Source organism: Heterocephalus glaber, unplaced genomic scaffold, assembly GCF_053883595.1.
Source record: "Heterocephalus glaber isolate CG9 unplaced genomic scaffold, H.glaber_assembly_v1.0 deba00001587, whole genome shotgun sequence".
Classification (NCBI taxonomy): domain Eukaryota; kingdom Metazoa; phylum Chordata; class Mammalia; order Rodentia; family Bathyergidae; genus Heterocephalus; species Heterocephalus glaber.
In genome coordinates, this window is record NW_028258365.1 from 12,132 (window position 1) to 31,600 (window position 19,469).

General features: G+C 40.9%; 1 protein-coding gene and 1 pseudogene across 1 annotated transcript in view; one reads left to right on the plus strand and one right to left on the minus strand.

The window, feature by feature from the left end:
• Positions 1-19,469, minus strand: part of LOC106010246 (cyclin-Y-like protein 1) — a 41,981-nt gene that overhangs the window by 9,760 nt on the left and 12,752 nt on the right. The window contains exons 4-8 of the mRNA XM_087193325.1: positions 18,529-18,629; positions 6,062-6,097; positions 4,159-4,210; positions 3,139-3,258; positions 1,150-1,316 (exon numbers count right to left, since the gene is read on the minus strand). Coding sequence (XP_087049451.1) covers positions 1,150-1,316; positions 3,139-3,258; positions 4,159-4,210; positions 6,062-6,097; positions 18,529-18,629 — 476 coding nt within the window. The remainder of the gene's footprint in view (positions 1-1,149; positions 1,317-3,138; positions 3,259-4,158; positions 4,211-6,061; positions 6,098-18,528; positions 18,630-19,469) is intronic.
• Positions 7,277-11,564, plus strand: LOC147823362 (ubiquitin-conjugating enzyme E2 G1 pseudogene; annotated as a pseudogene).

Consider the following 19,469-nt stretch of genomic DNA (forward strand, 5'->3'; position numbering starts at 1 on the left):
ATGCCTTCTGGACCCCAACACTTCTGTGTTTGGGTGGAGGGGAAAGGTTATGCCCTGCCCATGCCCGCCTGCTGTGGGCTCTCGGCCTGTTCTTCAGAGTCCATCAACGCACCTGTGTGACTCACACTCCACACGTACTCACGAGGCCCCACTACAGTGAGCAAAAAAGCAGTGACGTGTGCTGTTTCGTAGCTCTGAAGAACTTGCAGGCATCTTCAAGGGGCTCCTGAGAGGAAGGACTTAGAGAGGTAGTGAGGCACCAACCAAAGAACCACCACTCCTCCCTCTGAAGGGAAAACTCTTCAGGCGACAAGCACTCATCAGAAAGAAAGAAAAAGCCAAACTGTGTGGGAAAGGCAAACGCCTCCCTGTGGCAGCAGATGAGGCCCTGTCAAAGGGCACCTTCTTATTACTCAGGTGACAAACTGTGACCGTGACAATTTATTCTAAACTTGGGAAGACAGAACGGTTCTGGCTGGAGTAAAACCACTGTGGCACAGGACCTCTGGCAGAGCACTGGACTCGCAGTCTCACCTCTGAGCAGTCCTCTGCTGCGGGGCCATGCAGCTGCCTGCGCACACTCAATACACAGAAAGCGAGAGCCCATCAGACCGACTGCTACACGCAGCCCCTCTCCTAGCCAGGGGGAGCATGGCGATCTGGGACCTTTCCTGGTGTACGCCCCGGTGAGTCCAAGGACACGTGTTCAGATCAAAACCTGACAATGTGTGGCTCAGGCGGAAGCTGTACTCAACAGTTCACTGGCCCTACGACCTTAACAGAGGCCAAACAAAAGCCAGGCACAACAGCCCTTACAGAAGGGACTGGGCCCAGCAACTTTTAAAAAGCCATGAAGAATGCCCTGTTCTATGCTATTCCGGGGGTAAGCCTGTAAGATGTCTGGCAAAATCACCAGAAAACTTTCTACTTACCAAGCATATCATTTAAATAATACTCTACGAAAACCTAGCAATTAATGATGGAAAATATGAATATTTATACTGTAGCTGGACAGAAAGTAATCATTTTGTGCCTATTTCCATTTTCTGCATCGAGTGATATTTAAAAATATTTCTTAAATTGCAAACCTTATAGGAGCAAGTAAACTGGAAAATGGCTAGATAGCCCACTGAAGCCTTATACACTCACATGTCCTTGAGCGAAATATCCCCGAGGACCGTGCAGAAGTGTATGTTCCACCCAACCTTGCACTGCCAAACCTTGGCGGCAAGAAGAATGGCTCCCAGCAGGATCCTTCTCCAGTTAGCAGGACAGACGTCTATCTCAGCGTATGACACAAGCCTTTCTAAGTAGACCTGCAAAGAGGAGAACACTGCTCTGCGATTTCAGCTCTGTGTAAGTGCTGTGCGAAGACAGATTACTGTGGCCAGGGATTTAGCTCAGTGGTGCTGCCGCCTGCCTCGCAAGCACAGAGTTCCGAGTTCAATCCCTGGTACCAAAAAAAATAAAAAAGACCACTGTGAATGACTGGTTCCTTCTGTGTCTGAACAGAGGGGAAGTCCCTCCTACTTCTGGGTGCTATAGAGATTCTGTTCACAGATGGAAATCAGACACCTCTGCTGCTCATGTATTTCCTGTCTAACTTTGGTGACAGGATGACTGGACAGCTCAGCCAAGGTCGTCCAGCAGCGTGGCACTGTTATCACACTCATGGAGGCCACAGAGACAGGCCTGGTGTAAAGCTGTTCAATAAATGCTGAGCTTCTCCAACATGCACTGTAGCATTCCCAGCCGGTAGTTTCAGAATGGTTTTAGACAGGTCATGGTCAAATGTAATGCCCGACTCAGAGAGAGCACATTTTTATCTTCCTTTCACAGTATGAACCCTTTTGGGGCACTATCTGGTGGACAGGACCGCCTCCCAGTGACAGCTGAGCAGAGCACCATGGCAGGTGCAGGACTTCAAGCTGTAGTTTCCTCAAACTCAGGGCCTTTCTAAAGAACCCATGTGTAAACAGGACAGTCCTTCTTGCTGCCTCTGTTTTCCCATCCCCACTCCTCATGAAAACCCATTCTCCCTCCTACATAGTCAGAACCTCAGTCCATCCTGCTGGCTTCATGACAGGAAGAACAGAGCTGCCAGTCTATCCCTGGGACTCCTAAACTTCCACGCAGTTGGTGAGACAACCTCACATACTCTTTACGTACATCAAACATCTATTCCACAAAGAAATGGGTGAGCTACCCGCTGAGTAAAGACTGTAGAGGGAGCTGTGATTTGCTGTTACTTCAATCTGAGCGATAGAAAAGTCTGCAGATGCTCAAGTCCCTCACATAAAATGGCTTACGATTTACACATAATCTATGCACCCCCTCCCAGACTGTAAAGCATTTCTAGGCTACGTACAACACAAACTTCAATGTAAATGGCAGGTAAAGGAAGTTATACTATACTGTCGTGCACAAAAGGACAAAAAAACCCATAAATTTTCCCTAAATGGTAGAAACTGTAGATGTAGAGCTCACAGACATGACAGGGCAGACTGGATATGCTATTTGAACTCTTTGTATCAAAACAAAAAGGAAAGGCTTTATAAATCTTATAAATTATTTATTATAAATGATAAAATCTCACCTTCAGAATTCTGTATGGGTAACACAAAGCTCCTCAGCTCCTCAGGCTAACAAAGCTTTTCTAAGAACTGCTGGACTGCCATCCTGGGCAGCATCGCGAGAAGACAGCAGCACTCAGCAGGGATGGACTGACGCCCATAACCAGGGAACAGAGAGCTGAAGGCAGTGAAGTGTCTGGGGACACAGCCTGGGACCTGGCTTGACCCGCACAGAACCAGTCTCTGTGGCTCACGGGGCCCTGTTCCTGCTCTCCTTCCCACCCCACAGCACGTGTAAGGGCTCACGGTGTTAAGTGACCATGTGCACTGAGGTATGGGGCAAAACTCTCCAACTGCCTTTAACTGATTTGTGGTAAGAAAAGTGAAGACATCATTTTAAATGATAATGATTGTGGGACCCAAGTATGCTTATTTGCTTTCCTCTGATAGGCTTCTCTTAATAAAGTTCTCATGATAATTTCAGGAGTTTAATTTGAAAAAAAAGACCTTGCTCTGTGTACAAGACCAGTTTCTAGGCATCCTTGATAAATAAGTAACATCTTACCAGACTTATTATTGTGCATTCAGTTGGTAATGATCCACAATAAAAAATAAAGGTAAGAAAGTTGTAAATACAGCTGGGTTCAGGATCATGCTCAAAGTATTCCTCTGGACGCTCCTCTCTCTGAAAGGAGAAATGACGCAATGTGAGAATCCCCTGAAGAAAGCTTTTAAGTACTCTTAAGACAGCAGTCTTCACCTCTCGCCCCTGTGTTCCGTAAGTAATTTCAGTTGCGTTGTATGTCTTTTCACCTTCAACTAGAAACACTGGAACCTTTTACTATGCATAATGACACTGTGCTGAGTGAAGACCACAGTGGCCCCATGAGTGACCACCTTGTGTGCCACCACCACTTCACTCTCCGTGAGGGCTGCACAAGGTGGAGTCGCTGTCAACCCATCTCTCGGGACGTGCTGCACTGGTGAGCCACACACAAGGCCACAGGCTCAGAAAATCAATACCCCTTGCTACTTTTGCCTCCACAAATTCATCTTTAGCCTGAAAGTCTTTTTGATTATATGCTGTATTCTTTCTTAATAAAGTCTAAAATGATGTAATTAGTGTCCTGCAACCACAGCCTCTAGGGATGCAGTCACATAGAACAGTCAGCAGTCATGTGACTAATATGCCTGAGGAAGTGACTTTTAACATTTTTATGTCATTTTTAACCTAATTCTCTCCTTAGAGATTTCACATGTTATGAGATTTATTAACTAATGTTTGTATTTGTTGGATGCTACTAAACATTATTTTTTGAAAAGCTACATTTTCTGTTATTCGGGTAGTACATTTTTACCTTAGATCGATAACAGAGCTGCAAGTCACTTCTCACTCTATCACAGCCCTGAAAAACCCTCCTTTCTGAGAAAGATGCAATACAACATGAGGTGGAATAGGATGTGATTTAAATTCAAATAGAAGAGTGTGACTGACTTCTGGCAATTCATGTCAAAGGAAAATAGCATGAAAGAAACACAACTCCATGAAGTCAAAAATTATAGTTTAAAAAAAGGTGACACTTACTGTGAATGGATGCCTTCTCTCATCCAAAATATCCAGGGATCTATTTGCATCTCTATAAAAGAAGAAAGTACATCTAAGTGCATTCATTTATATCTTAGTCAAATCCTTGCTAGGAGTAGAGGAGGATGGAGAAAGAGCCCTAACCTTCAACACCCTAGTTTTACAAATTCTTCTCCTGGATTTTGCCCTTTAGACTTCTTTGTATTCAGGGCATCAAGGACTGTGAAGACTTTTCTAAGATGACCAGCTAAAGGTGCCTGTAAGTAATGACTCTCCCCAATGGGCAATGCTAGTAAACCAGCAGTGGTAGGGACTCAAGTCTAGAAATGTAACAAATGTGAATGAGATTCAGACTTCCCAGGCTTTTCCTCCTTCAGGGCTCTATGTTTTCACTATATTTCTTGTCTCTGTTAGGTGAGTTTAAAAATGTAGCTGTCTTTTTATAAGAGACCAGTGTTTTCATTCAACTAATACACTCCCATGAACCAGTGGTTTGCTGTGGTCTGTGACCTCTGCAGATTCCCCAGGCTCTGTTTCAGGAGGCTTGGAGATCAAACTGTCCTTACAAATGCAGGAAGACATTACTTGCTTTTTCACCGTTGGACACCTGGAACACTTGTATAAAAGCAAAAGGAAGTAAAACTTCTGATTTCTCAGCATGCTTTAAGACTGCGGCACCAAGCTGCATCAGCAGTCATTCTGCTTATCATTATCACTCAGAGTTTTGTTTAAAAGCCTGCTTCTCTTAAGGTCCTTGGTGAAGCAGAGAAGACTAATGTTAATAAAGCTTGGCCCTTCTTTTTAATACTATGAATACGTGAAAAGTTCACATAAAGTATTTCTGCATACTGAAGTATATCTGTGTTCAGGAAAAGCACTTGTGATTTAGCTGTGAACTGAACAGGCTGCTTATCATAGAACACCGTTTTGAAGTGAAACTATGCTAAGACTGGTGATGATATAAAAGTGTTTTGGATGTTATAAAGAAATCTGAACCGATATTTTCCAAGCTGACCAATGTATAAATCATGTACTGGTAAAACAACTATTCTTTGTGCAAGATGCAGCCGTGAGTATTAATGTAACAATTTCACAGACACCATGTAAAATCTCGCTGAACCTAATTCAAGAAACTAATGGTTACGGTGTTTAATGGAAAGTAAAAGACTATTCACAATTATCTGAAAGTTTGAAAAAACACATGTATGTCCAACTGTGTATCTCCATGATATTAAGTTGTCTTCTTATTGTTTCTTCAAAAGTAACTGCAAATGAACCATGAAGTATGAGAACCTAATTGTGTTCTACTCAGTCAAATGAAGATTTACACTTAAGGGTAAAGAGAGATGTATCTTTCAACCAATGAAAAAAGGAACAAAAAATGTTAAGAGTTACAGAGGACAGGTTTTTTGGTATTTATGTTAACAAAGTGGTTCATATTCAGCAGGAATCTTGCCCAACAGTAGACATTTTTGTTTACCAGAAAGTTCCTGGCATCCACCAGGCAGAGGGCAGTTACCCTGGCTAAGCACCCTGCCCTGTGTAGGACAGTCCCCCACAACAAAGGATCACCTAGCTCAAAATATCTACAGGTCCAAGACCAAGAAGCCCTGTGTTAACACCGCCTCCCCCCCACACGTATGCACACACAAACATATACACTTTTAACTCTCAATTTTAATTTTTAAAAGAGTAAATATCAATAAAATCCACAGAACTAAATATTCTCTGGGATCTTTTTTTTCAACAGTTCTAATCCCAGCAACAAAAAACCTAAAATGATTTGCTTCCATATGTTACGAAAAACACACTACAGCTTATGATGCCTGCAGTCGTGACCTAATACTACACTTGGCATAGTGCAAATTAACTGGCATAGTAAGACAGATTTTTAAGAGCTCACCTGTTCTTTATGTGATAATATACTGCTAAGGTCACACTGTGGAAGGAAAAAAAATTGTTAATGATTGAGTTTATCATTTGTTGACACTGAAGACAAATTTTCGAGAGGAGACCTGGCACCGCCTTCAAGTTCTCCAGTTTCAGCACAGTACCATATGGGCACTTTCCCGTTTTAATGTTTTGGCTTTAAGGAAACATGTGCTGTCGAAACACCTTTCTCTTGTTTATACATTATTGCATATTTCCCTGTCATTTGGGTTTCTAACCCTAAAACCTCACCCCTGGGAAAGGGCTACATATCCGCCCACATGCTTAAACTTAAACCACACAATAGTTTTGTTTTGTTTTGGTACCGGGGATTGAACTCAGGACCTTGCGCTTGCAAGGCAGGCGGCAGAATCACTGAGCCGAATCCCCAGCCCACAATAGTTTTCTTTTTTGTTTTTTAAGTGGGAAGGCCATGCATTTGTTTCAGTTAACTTACTTCATTGTTTACCTGCCCATCATTTTTTCATTATTTCTCTAAAAGTAAATAATAAAGTGCTGTATACCAAATTAAAAACAATCACTTCTCCAAGACAAGAAAACTTCCTAGTAAATGTTAGTGCCCACCAAACTGATGACACCTTTGGCCATCCCGAAATAATCAGTGATAATAATGCAGCATATGTCTATATAGTATAATATTCATGGCAAGTATTTCCAAATTAGTTTTAAGTGAAATATTAACAAACAGACACAACTCTTCAGATAACACATTGCTGTATTTCTAAGTTACACACAGATATGGTATATTAGGGAACACAGGGGTCCTGTGAGGTGTGTTACATGCTTCCACTTGCCCTCACCATCTAAAATGAAGCTTAACATCATCAAGGGGAGGCAAACGTGAATTTTAAAAGAAGTCCGGACAGTGTTTTAAAATTTAAACAGTCTCACATTATATGCATCAAGGACGAACATTTCTGTAGTGTTTCAGTTTTATCTCCAAATCGAGTTTAATCACGGACTGACATCACACTGAACCTAACTTTGAAGTTTCATCCATAAGCCTGTTACAGCCGGCGAGGGGTCAGCAGCAGTTCTCCTGTATGAGACTCTGTTAAGCTGTGGTTCCTGAACTTCCCTGCACACTGGAATCATTAAAACCACCCGGGAGCCTTCCGGAGAGAGAGGGACCTGGCAGCCAGGAGCCCTGCGCCATCCAACCCGCACCATGCCCACCTGTGACCAGCCAGAAGGTGAGGACCCCTCGACACTTGCCACGCCCACAGCGGCAACCCACTCAGTGCCTCGGGAGCCTCTGGCCTCCTGGCTGTGCCACACCACAAAGCCACAGGGGACACCAGACCACCATACTGCTAAGTTGACGGGATCATCACCTCCCATCGGGACCTGGACTATCTTCAGGGGAAGGGCAGCTGGAACCTGCAGTAGAACCTTACAGAGTTCAACCCTGTAGGAGGACAGGGAGCTCAACTTGGGACTTGCAGCCAGAAATCTCCCTGAATCCCACAGGCCTGCGACTGGCTTGCTCAGACTCATTGACTTCTATCTGCACACTGCTGCCCATGTGGTCGATTGTGACAGCAGAGACATACCCTCAAGGAGGCCCTTCATTTTCATGTTTATCATTACTTTCAAAATTATTTTTTTGCTCTTATTTTTAACTTTTTTCGTACTCTTTTCAAATTTTTATTTTTCTCTTATTTTCTCTTTTCTCTTTCCCTTCTCTCTCTCTCACACTGACTTTCTTGCTGTCCCACATTGTTCTTCAACTCCCTTTTTGTTCCTGTTCTGGCCCTAATTCAGATTTCTTCTTTATTTTTCTTTTCTTCTCTCGCCTGTGTCCTCTGGGCTCACTGCTAACCTTCCCCTATCCTTCTACCTATCCCTCCCTCCCTCCTCAACTACTTCTAAGTCCCCTTCCTGAAAGGTAAAATTGCTATATTGAAGAATTTATTCACTAAAAACATATGTTGGATTGGTCCTCAATTTTGATTTAATTCACACAGTTAAAGGTGATAGATTAATAACTGCCACAAATTGTCATTTTCTAAGTTGTACTTGATGCTATGGTATTGCTGATTGTATCACTTGGGCTAAGGCGTTGTGATTGATCTAAGCAGTTGTCCTTTCTACTATAATGAAAATGAGACAGCCTCAGAGTCATTAGAGACTCAAAATCTAAAGACCACCTACATCTGGAAGACACCTCTGAGAACCAATCATGTCATAAGGGTTCTAATTACAAGCAACAAAGATACTTACAATAAGCAATTTCGAAGTATCAGCCCAGAAATTAAACCCAGGACAATACCAAAAACAAAAATGAGAAGACATTTAAGCTAAGGCACAAACTCAGGCTTCCACCCCACCAAGGATAAATTCTGGGGGAAACGAGGTGGAAAAGTCTGATAATCAACCACCTGGACACCCTGAACTGACAGCACAGAAGTAACAAAACAGATGAATGAGGCTTTAGAAAAATTCAGAACAGAAATAATTTCCCAGATAACTACAGAGATGGTGAGCCCAGTGAAAGACATGATTAGAGCCTCTAGAACAGAAACAGATAAAAAAAATAGATGAGCTCAGAAACATGCTGGAAGCCATGAATGCCCAGCATAAGAAAGAAACGGAACCATGATCGCCCAGCATAAAAGAAATGGAATCCATGAAGCAGATTCAAACAGATATCCAGGAGATCAAAAACTCAATTGAAAGTCCACCCAGCAGTTAAGGGAATGTGAAGACAGAATATCAGATATAGAAGACAGGATTGAGGTTAATGAACATGAAAATCGAGATTTCTTCCAAATAGTAAGGGACCACGAGAAATCAATCCAACAGCTGCTAGATGATGCAAAGAAGAATAACATAAGGCTGATGGGAGTCCACGGAAAAACAGGAGAAAGTACAACTGACAGAAAAATCTGTTCACAGAAGTAACAGTAGGAAACTTCCCAGACAGAGGTAGATAATTGCACATACAGATAAGTGAGGCATATAGAACGCCAACTAGCCATGATCAAAAAAAATCTGCACCTAGACATATAATAGTCAAGATCCCAGAAACCCAACAGAAGAACAAAATCCTACCAGCAGTTAGAGAAAAGAAACAAATCACCTACAAAGGAAAGCCATTCAGAATCACAGCAGATTTCTCAACACAAACCCTCAAGTCAAGGAGAGCCTGGAGTGAAGTATTTCAAGCCCTAAAAGGAAATAACTTCCAACCTAGACTGTTGTATCCTGCAAAATTATCTTTCAAAATTGACAGGGAAATTAAGATACTTAAACGACAAAGAACATCTGAGAAATTTCATGAACACCAAACCAGCACTCCAAACAATTCTAAACAATATCCTAGAAAAAGACAATGAAGATCACAACTCCATGAGACCCAACAGAGGGAAGCCACCAGGCAAGGCAAGAAACTAAAGTGAAAGGGGGAAAAATAAAAAATAAAAGAGCCAACAACAGTAAAACATCATGATATGGATGACTCAATATCTATCAATTATAACCATCAATGTTAATGGCTTCAATTAACCAATCAAAAGAAATAGACTGGCAGAATGGATTAAGAAGTAAAATCCAACAATATGCTGTATACAAGAAACATACCTAACTCAAAAAGAAATTCATAGACTGAAAGCAAAAGGATGGAAAACAGTTCCCCATGCAACGGGAACCTGAAAAAAAACAGGGGTAGCAATCTTCATTTAGGGACACAGCAGATTTCAAACCAAAGCTAATTAAGAGAGACAAAGATGGTCACGACATCTTTGTGAAGGGAACAATCCAAGAGGAAGAGATGACAATCCTAAATATATGTGCACCAAATACGAATGCCCCCAACTATGCAAAACAAATATTAATGGACAGGAAAGACCACATAAGCACTAATACAATTGTAGTGGGGGACCTCAATACTCCACCATCACAAATAGACAGATCATCTAGACAAAAAATGAACAACGAAATTCTAGAACTGAACCAATCTACTGAACAAATGGACTTAATAGATGTATACAGAGTGTTCCACCCCTCAAAATCAGAATACACATTCTTTTCAGCTGCACACGGGTCATTCTTCAAAATAGACCACATGCTACCTCACAGGACATGTCTAAGTAAATGTAAAAGAATTGAAGTTACTCCCTGTATATTATCAGACCAGAGTGCAATAAAATTGAAGATCAATAACATAAGAAACTGCAAAACCCCCACAAACACATGGAAATTGAATAACACCCTCCTAAAAAACCAATGGGTCACAGAGGAAATACAAGAAGAAATTAGACAGTTTCTACAAATAAGTGATAATGCCAATGCAACATAAAGGAATCTATGGGACACAATGAAAGCAGTTCTGTGCAGGAAATTCGTAACAGTCAATGGCCATATCAGGAAAACAAGAGAGAACTCCAATTAAGAACCTAATGCAGAACCTCAAGCTCCTATAAAAAGAAGAGCATAACAAACCTGAAGCTCTTACAAGACAGGAAATTATAAAGATCAGAGCAGAAATCAATGCAATGGAGACTAAGAGAATGATACAAAAAACTCAATGAATCAGAGCTGGTTTTTAAGAAAGAAGAAATAAAATCGATAAACCTTTAACCAACCTTATCAGAAAAAGGAAAGAAAAGGCTCAAATCCATGCAATTAAGAATGAAAAAGGTCCTCCCTCCTTCTCTCTTCCTCTCTCCCTCCCCCTCCCTCTCCCTCCCTCCCTCCCTCTCTCTCTTCCCTCTCTTCTCTCTCTGCTGTTCAGGCTGGCCTTGAAATTGCAGGGATCCTCCTGCCTCAGGCTCTCAAGTACTGGGATCACAGAACTCAACAAAAATCCAGTGGAAGGCTTTTCAGCAGGTTTAATAGATGACAATATCTCTACAGGTGGGAAGTCCTTATTATTGGTCCTCCTGATACACTTTATGAAGGTGGTGTTTTTAAGGCTCATCTCACTTTCCCAAAAGATTATCCCCTATCCCCTCCAGCCTCCTAAAATGAAATTCATTACAGAAATCTGGCACCCCAATGTTGATAAAAATGGGGATGTTTGCATTTCTATTCTTCATGAACCTGGTGAGGATAAATATGGTTATGAAAAACCAGAGGAACGCTGGCTCCCTACCCACACTGTGAAAACCATCATGATTAGTGTCATTTCCACGCTGGTGGACCCTAATGGCAACTCACCTGCTAATGTGGATGCTATGAAGGAATGGAGGGAAGACAGAAATGGAGAATTTAAAGGGAAAGTTGCCTGCTGTGTAAGAAAAAGCCAAGAAACTGCTTTGGAGTGACATTTATTCAGCAGCTAGAAATGTCACTTGTTTCAGGGTCTCCAACTGAGAAACATGGCACTGTTTTCCTGCACTCTACCCACCTATTGCTGGACTTCTGTTGTAACAAGTTGGCAAACACTGGCTGGAACTGGGCTGCAATAAAACATGCCAGTCATCAATGCTGACAAGAGCCTAACAAGTGCCAACTTTCAGATGATTATGCATTTTGAATTCTAGTGAACTGTTTTTTGGGGTTTTTTTTCTTGGTACCAGGGCTCGAACTCGGGACCTTGTGCTTGTGAGGCAGGCACCAGAACCATTGAGCTAAATCCCCGGCCCCTCTAATGGACTGTTTTAAACTTCAGAAAGAACTGTACATAGCACAACATGATCCGGATAATATATGTACTGTTCATGTACAGCCACATACATACCTTATACCAAATAATGCTTTCTTGTAGTAGAATAAGAATCGGGTAAATTCTAAAAGATTTTGGCAGGTTCTCTTTCCCTATTCATTGTTTATCAGTTTTAAAAGACTCCTTAAAGCATGTGAGATGAAAAGCAATTAGGATTGAAAGTTTCCATTTAAATTTCCTTTGAACCATTAAGGCTTCATGAAACTCCTTTCACTTACTAAACTTTTCTATCTTCTTTGTTTTGACACACTCCCTTTTGCTTTTGTCTCTTCTGCCTGCCAGAAAGTTAAGTCATTTAGTTCAAATACTGAAACAGTTAATAAGCAGTTACTTGATTTTTAATGATGACGCCAGAGGAGTGGTCATCACTAGGTGCTTTTGTCCTTTTGGTATTCTAGTTGCGCCCTTGGATTGGATGTAGCAATAACATTTTCTGGCCATTGAGTGCTCTTGATCCCAGTCATTAACCCCAAGAACTGAAAAAAGAAAACTGTTGGCTTTTAATTCAGCTTATTGAAATTTGCCCCAAACAGTACCAAATTCTTGTTTAGTTTTATTTTTGCCCACAATTGCCCGATATTAAGGCTGGATAAATAAAGCATGCATAGCTACTGGCTTTGTACTTCTGGGTTTGCTATTAAAAATGCTATTTGCCCTCATACCCTTCTTAGTCCTTCATATTTCTTTGTCTCTATTCTTCTACACTGCAGATTTTTCCTCACCTATTGTACAAAGAAATTGTGATGTATATTTTCATGTAATTTGATTTTGGAATTCTGCCACTTTATGTAGTGAGTTCTTCCAAAATACAATTTTTCCCAGTAAAAAAAAGAATGAAAAAGGTGAACTCACAACAGATCCAGCAGAAAGCCAGAGGATCATCAATACCTACTTCGAGAACCTCTACTCCAATAAAATGGAAAACACAGAAGAAATGGACAGATCCCTAGATACATACGAATTGCCAAAGTTAAATGAAGACAACATAGAAATCTAACATCCCAATTACAATGAGTGAAACTGAAAATGTAATAAAAATTTTACCAACAAAGAAAAGCCCAGGTCCTGATGGATTCACTGCTGAATTCTACAAGACATTTAAAGAAGAACTATCACCATTACTCTTTAAGGCTCATCAAGGAAATTGAAAGGCAAGCAAGGCTTCCAAATTCATTCCTGGAAGCAAGTGTTACTTTGATTCCAAAAACAGGGAAAGACCCAACCCAAGAAGAGAACTACAGGCCAATCTCCCTAATGAACACAAATGCAAAAATCCTCAACAAGATACTGGCAAACAGAATACAGAGGGGCATCAAGAAGATCATACACACCCTGGCCAGGTTGGATTTATCCCAGGGATGCAGGGATGCTTCAATATACATAAATCAATAAATGTAATACACTGTATTAACAGAATCAAAGACAAAAAACATATGATCATCTCAATAGATGTAGAAAAGGCAATCGTCAAAATCCAACACCCATTCATGATAAACACCCTACAGAAAACTGGAATACAAGGTATTTATCTCAACCTGATTAAGGCTATCTGTGAAAAACCAACAGCCAACATCATACTAAATGGTCAAAAGCTGAAAACTTTCACACTAAAATCAGGAACAAGACAAGGATGTCCACTATCACCACTCCTGTTCAATATAGTTCTGGAAACATTAGCCACAGCAATTAGACAAGAGAAAGAAAGAAAAGGAATAAAGATAGGAAAGGAAGAAGTTAAAACTGTCATTATTTGCTGACAACATGATACTCTACATAGAAGACTCAAAAACCTCTGCCAAAAGACTTCTGGACTTAATTGCCAGACTCAGTAGAGTAGCTGGATACAAGGTCAACAGTCAAAAATCAATGGCCTTCTTATACACGAATAACAGACTCACTGAGAGAAAAATTACGGAACCAATTCCTTTTATAATAGCATCCAAAAAAATGAAATATCTAGGAATCAATCTAACAAAGGATGCAAAAGAGCTCTACACTGAAAACTACAACACTCTGAAAAACAAGATCAAAGAGGATACAAGAAAATGGAAAGACATTCCTTGCTCCTGGGTAGGAAGAACCAATATAGTGAAAATGGCCATACTTCCAAAACTGCTATATAGATTTAATGGAATGCTGATTGAAAGTCCAACAATGTATTTCACAGAACTAGAGAAAACAATCCAAAAATTCATTTAGAACCAGAAGAGACCTAGAAAAGCAAAAGCAATTCTGGGCAACAGAGACATGGCAGGGGTTATCACAATCCCCAACTTGAAACTACACTGCAAAGCTACTGTGATAAAAACAGCATGGTACTGGCAAAGAAACAGACCCAAGGATCAATGCAACAGATTAGAAGATGCAGAAACAGCTCCAGACACACTCAGCCATCTCATCTTTGACAAAGGAGCCAAACACCCTCATTGGAGGAAAGATAGCCTCTTTAATAAATGGTGTTGGAAAAACTGGAGTTCAACCTGCCAAAGATTAAAACTAGATCCGTATCTATCACCATGCACTAAACTAGGATCGAAGTGGATGAAAGATCTAAATATTAAAATAGAAACACTAAACTTGCTGGAAGATAAATGAGATACAACTCTGGACATTGGCATAGGAAAAGACTTTATGAACAAAACCTCAGCAGCATGGGACCTAGCACAAAGAATCAATAACTGGGATCTCATCTTATTAAAAGTTTCTGCACTGCAAGAGAAACCACCAACAGAGCTAACAGACAACCTACAATGTGGGAAAATGTTTTAGCAGCAGTACCTCAGACAAAAGACTACCATCTAGAATACATAAAGAATTGAAAAAAATAAGACCCCCTCAAATTCAAAGATCCAATTCAAAAATGGGCATCTGAAATGAACAGACATTTCTCAGACAAAGAAGTAAAAGCAGCAAATAAACATATGAAAAAATAATCAACATCGCTGGTCATTTGAGAGATGGAGATGAAAACAATGCTGAGATTCCACCTCACCCCAGAAAGAATGGCTGCTATCAAGAAATCAACCAATAATAAATGTGGCAGGGGTGTGGGGAGAAAGGAACTCTTCTCCATTGTTGGTGGGAGTGCAGACTGGTGCAACCACTGTGGAAATCAGTATGGCGATACCTCAAAGAACTAGGACTAGAGGTCCCATTTGACCCAGCTATTCCCCTGCTGGGTGCTGGGTATCTTCCCCAAAGAATTAAAAGAATCATACCACAGCGATATATGTGCACCCATGTTTACAGCAGCACAGTTTGTAATAGTGCAAGGTTGGAAACAGCCCAAGTGCCCATTAACTGGAAACTGGATAAAGACAGTGTGGTTTTAAAATGGAGTACTACTCAGTCATAAAGAATGAGAAACTAGAGACATTTTTAGCTAAATGGATGCATATTGAGGACATACTCTTAAGTGAAATAAATAGGACACACGTGTAAATACCAAATAGTTTCGGGCCGGGGATTTAGGTCAGTGGTTTCATCACCTACCTCACAAGCACAAGGACCCAAGTTCGAGGCCCAGTACCCAAAAAACAAAATAGTTTCTCTAGTGTGAGAAACTGAAAGTGTAAATAAGGATTAAAATGCTTGACATGAATAACTGATTATTTGAAATAGGAAGAAAAGGTACAAAGGAGTAGAGGAAGTGGGAGGGGAAGGGGAAAGGAAAGAAGGGAAAGGAAAAATTAGGAGAAAAGGAAGAAGTAGAAACAAAGTCTTTGTAAATAGGGAAGGGTGGAGGGGGTCAAGGGAGGGCAGGGGAATGGGGAAAAAATAAGAATCACGATACAGCGTGTACAGGTACAAGCATCCAATGATAAATGTAAATGTATTGTATATTTAAAATGTACCAATAGGGCCAGAGATTTAGCTCAGTGGTTTCTCTGCCTGCTGCACAAGCAAAGAAAAAAGCTGTCCTGAATTTTACTTCAAGACACTCTGATTAAGTGCCACAGGGTACAATTTGGACCAAAGAGTACTTTAATGTTACCCTGGGTGATTCCAACATGCAATGAAGTTTGCCAATGACTTAAGAGTTTGGGTCAGAATCACCGGGAATGCTTTTGTGTGTATTATTACACCTTGCCTTCATCCCTGATTTCCTAGAGCTTCCAAGTGCCCATAGATCGATGGGAAGGTGCAGGTGGGGAAAATGCATGTGTTTGCAGACACGTATTTTGAAATAGTTGTGTAACTGATTCTAATAAGGTTTACCCATTTTATTGAGAACAATGAGCTATTGGGTTGGGGATTTAGCTCAGTAGTTCCTCCACCTTCTTTAAATACGCAAGGTCCCAAGCTTGATCCTCGGTACCAAAAAAAACAAGTGTATTCATGAGAACAAGGAACTATTACCCCATGATAAACATTTTTTAAAATTTTCCTAAATGCCTACTTGTCCTATTATTAAATATTTATTTGAAAAGTAGTGCACACAATGATTTAACAAAACACAATGAAAGCCAACTAAAACTTACTGTACTTCAAAGCAAAATTCTAAACATTAGACTAAGATGGGGAGAAAAACAAGTGTGAATTGAGGAACGTTGCTCTTTAAAACTCTAGGCTGAATTATACATTGAACCTTTACAAGGGTTTTAATGCAAAAGAAACTGGCAACCCTATCAAAGCAGAGCAGCTTTTCAGTCATGAATTTGGGGTGCTGGCTGAATATAAACATTCAGTAATTACTTGATAGATGCCAAATTTCAAAACTTAGGCATAGTGCTGAGGTTTTGCTGAAACACAATTTGATCTCAATTACTATTGTAAATGTGAGAGAAAAATACACCAGGTATGTGAACTTGTAGTTTTTAATACAAGTAGAAATTACAGTGGTACCTCAGTACACAGACTTAATTCTTTCTACAATTCTGGTGTAAAGTAAATTGAATGAGAACTGAATCAAATTTCCCCATAAGGTCAGGTCAACATTAGACCTAACCATTGAATTTGATTAGCTGGGGCTGGGAATTTAGCTCAGTGGTTCCGGCGCCTGCCTTGTAAGCACGAGGTCCCGAGTTCGATCCCCCGTGCCAAAAAAAAAAAAGAAAAAAGAATTTGATTAGCTTTCATCCAATTCGGTTTTTGACCAGAACTGTGCAAAGAATTAAGTTTGTGAACCAAGGCACCACTGTGCTGATGATCAGCTAAAAAGAAAAGCTGACACATGAGAAACAAAATTAAATTCTTATGTTATTTACATTTTTTGACTGAAAAAGTGAAATGAAGGATAAGGGCATTAACATTCTAAAGAAATATAAGCTACATTCTGAAAACCAAAACTCATAACCCCAAGGGACATGGATAATGTTCCCTGGAGAACCCCAACTCGGTGGGGAAGTTCTGCACCTGGCTTTTAATAAGGTTGAAAGATTCCTGTCAGGGTCTTCTCATTGCATATCTCTGATTGTGACCCATCAGTGTAGGGGAAGGGGTCTGTAGGCAGGGAAAGAATAAAATAGGGGGCTCATTAGGTTTTCTGGCTAATCCTAACTAGAAGGAGTTAAAACTTTACTGGGAAAATTCCCCTGAGAACAGTCTCAAGCTCAAGGGTAGAGAAAAGAAAAAACACTTCAAAAGAAAGGCACCAAATGGCCTTGGAACTTGCACCCAAAACCAGAGAAGAGCTGACAAGCAGAGGACAGAGAAAGCCAAGTGCACAAAGCCAAGGCCAGCCGTCCCTCTCTGCTTCCAATAGAATGCAGGGGAAGCAGAAGGTGGAGGGGGGCTGGCTAACTCTGGGGAAAGCTCTATTCAGTGTATACAGGGGTGAACTAACACACACACACACACACACACACTCGTATCCACTCTAGGGCCACTATATAACTACTACAACAGAGACCCACACCTCCCCTTACTAACTCTAAACTAACCATGAATATGCACCTCCCAGCCAGTCACCTGCCACCCTGGAGATAAGACACTGTTCAAGGACAAATAGACAGAAGTTACATGGACCCCTCCCCGCAAGAAATGACAATGACGGAGGCAAGGGGGCTCAGTCTAATGCCAAGACCGCCCAGGGAACCAGTTGGGTTATGGCAAGTTCCAGGTAGGCAAAGAGTCCTTGGCACCCAATAAAAACAGCCAAGAACAAAGGCCACAGGTCCTCCATCTTTCCGGAGCCCCCTGCCCTGATTCTTGTCAGGGCAGCTATCTATCTTCTCCTTTTTCTCCCTTTCCAATGAAGCATCCTGCTTTCTAAATTTTGTATCTTTCATTTGTTATGGTGCTGAGTTTATGATACTGGTGAGCTGCTCACATACGATGGAGAGCGTTCAAATGCTGATATACTGCGGCACCGACAGAAGAAAGGCTGTCCCTTCTTCCGAGACTCATTTCTAAAGTATTAGACACTGTTTTAGGCCTGTAACTCACACAGAACTAATTGTTTCTTCTAGAAACATCCAATAGAAAGCACCTCTTCTCTTTAAGTTTAACATAAATGCATGAAATAAAGAAGTACATTTTTCCCAGGATTCTTTATTTGCTAACTGGTGTTCCCTTCTACCATGCAGTCTGAGACTAAAACAAAAACTGAAAATTCACATTTAGCCTCTTCAAATCAATATATATATATATATATATATATATATATATATATATATATATATATAGTTGCCCCCAGTGTCTTAAACTGAGCATAGAGGAGGATAATCACATGGCTGAAATTACCCAGCACTGCTGGGATGATTTATCAGTGGGAGTCCATCACTTGGGCCTCTGCAACCTCCTGTACTCACCACTCCACCATGTTTATACAACTAGGCAGGCTGAGTGTGCTGTCATCTAGAAATATCCTTGAGCAGGAGCTATACATCCCAATAAGCTGCCCTGGAGATTCCTGAAGGGAAAGGAAAGTAGAAGAGAATGTCACAGTAAGTTAAAACCATAAAAGGTGGGAGTTTTCCCTTGCTTAAAATGTCAAATGACAAACCACTAAGATGTTTCTTACACTGTACAAACTGTTTGAGAGTAGTATCATGCGTATGGCTCTGCAGAGGCCCTTGACTTCCAGGGATGCTCGAGGAATGGGTTATACAGTGCTGCCCTTGGTATGGTACCTATCATCAAACCTGACAAGCATTTAGTGTGAATCCCTTTATAAATATTATAACAAGTGTAAAGTAAGATTTTAGAGATTTTCTCTTTCTACTATTCAGTAACCAGAAGAAAATGCAATGCCTTAAATTAATACTGGCACAATATCAGCAAACAAAAGCCTAGTACTTGATTGATTAGTTAACTTACATGAGTGTGTTAGTGTGATGAAACAAATGTGTCAGAGTCAAAGGACTCTGTGCCAGGGCTGCTCAGTTACGAACACGCCAGGGCCATGGGGGTCTCTGCGCCTGTCCCCTTACCAAGAGTGCAGAATCTTTAAGATTCCCTCACATCTAACACAGATGACAGAAACAACCTTGGGACTTGAACATTCAGTTCATTTTTAGGTAGACATTACTCCCATTACATTACTCCCATGGAAAGCCTCAGCCACTCAAGGTTTTATTAATTTTATGCTCTAAGCCATGTGATACACATCAGGACACATTCCGGTCTCATCCATCCTGCTCCTGCCTACACTGCCGTTTTCTTCCTCCATGTCCTGCACATTTGACCCCATCTACCTTCATTCAGTTGGGGCACAATTCTGGTGCCTATGGAAAGTGATTGGGTCAGAAAC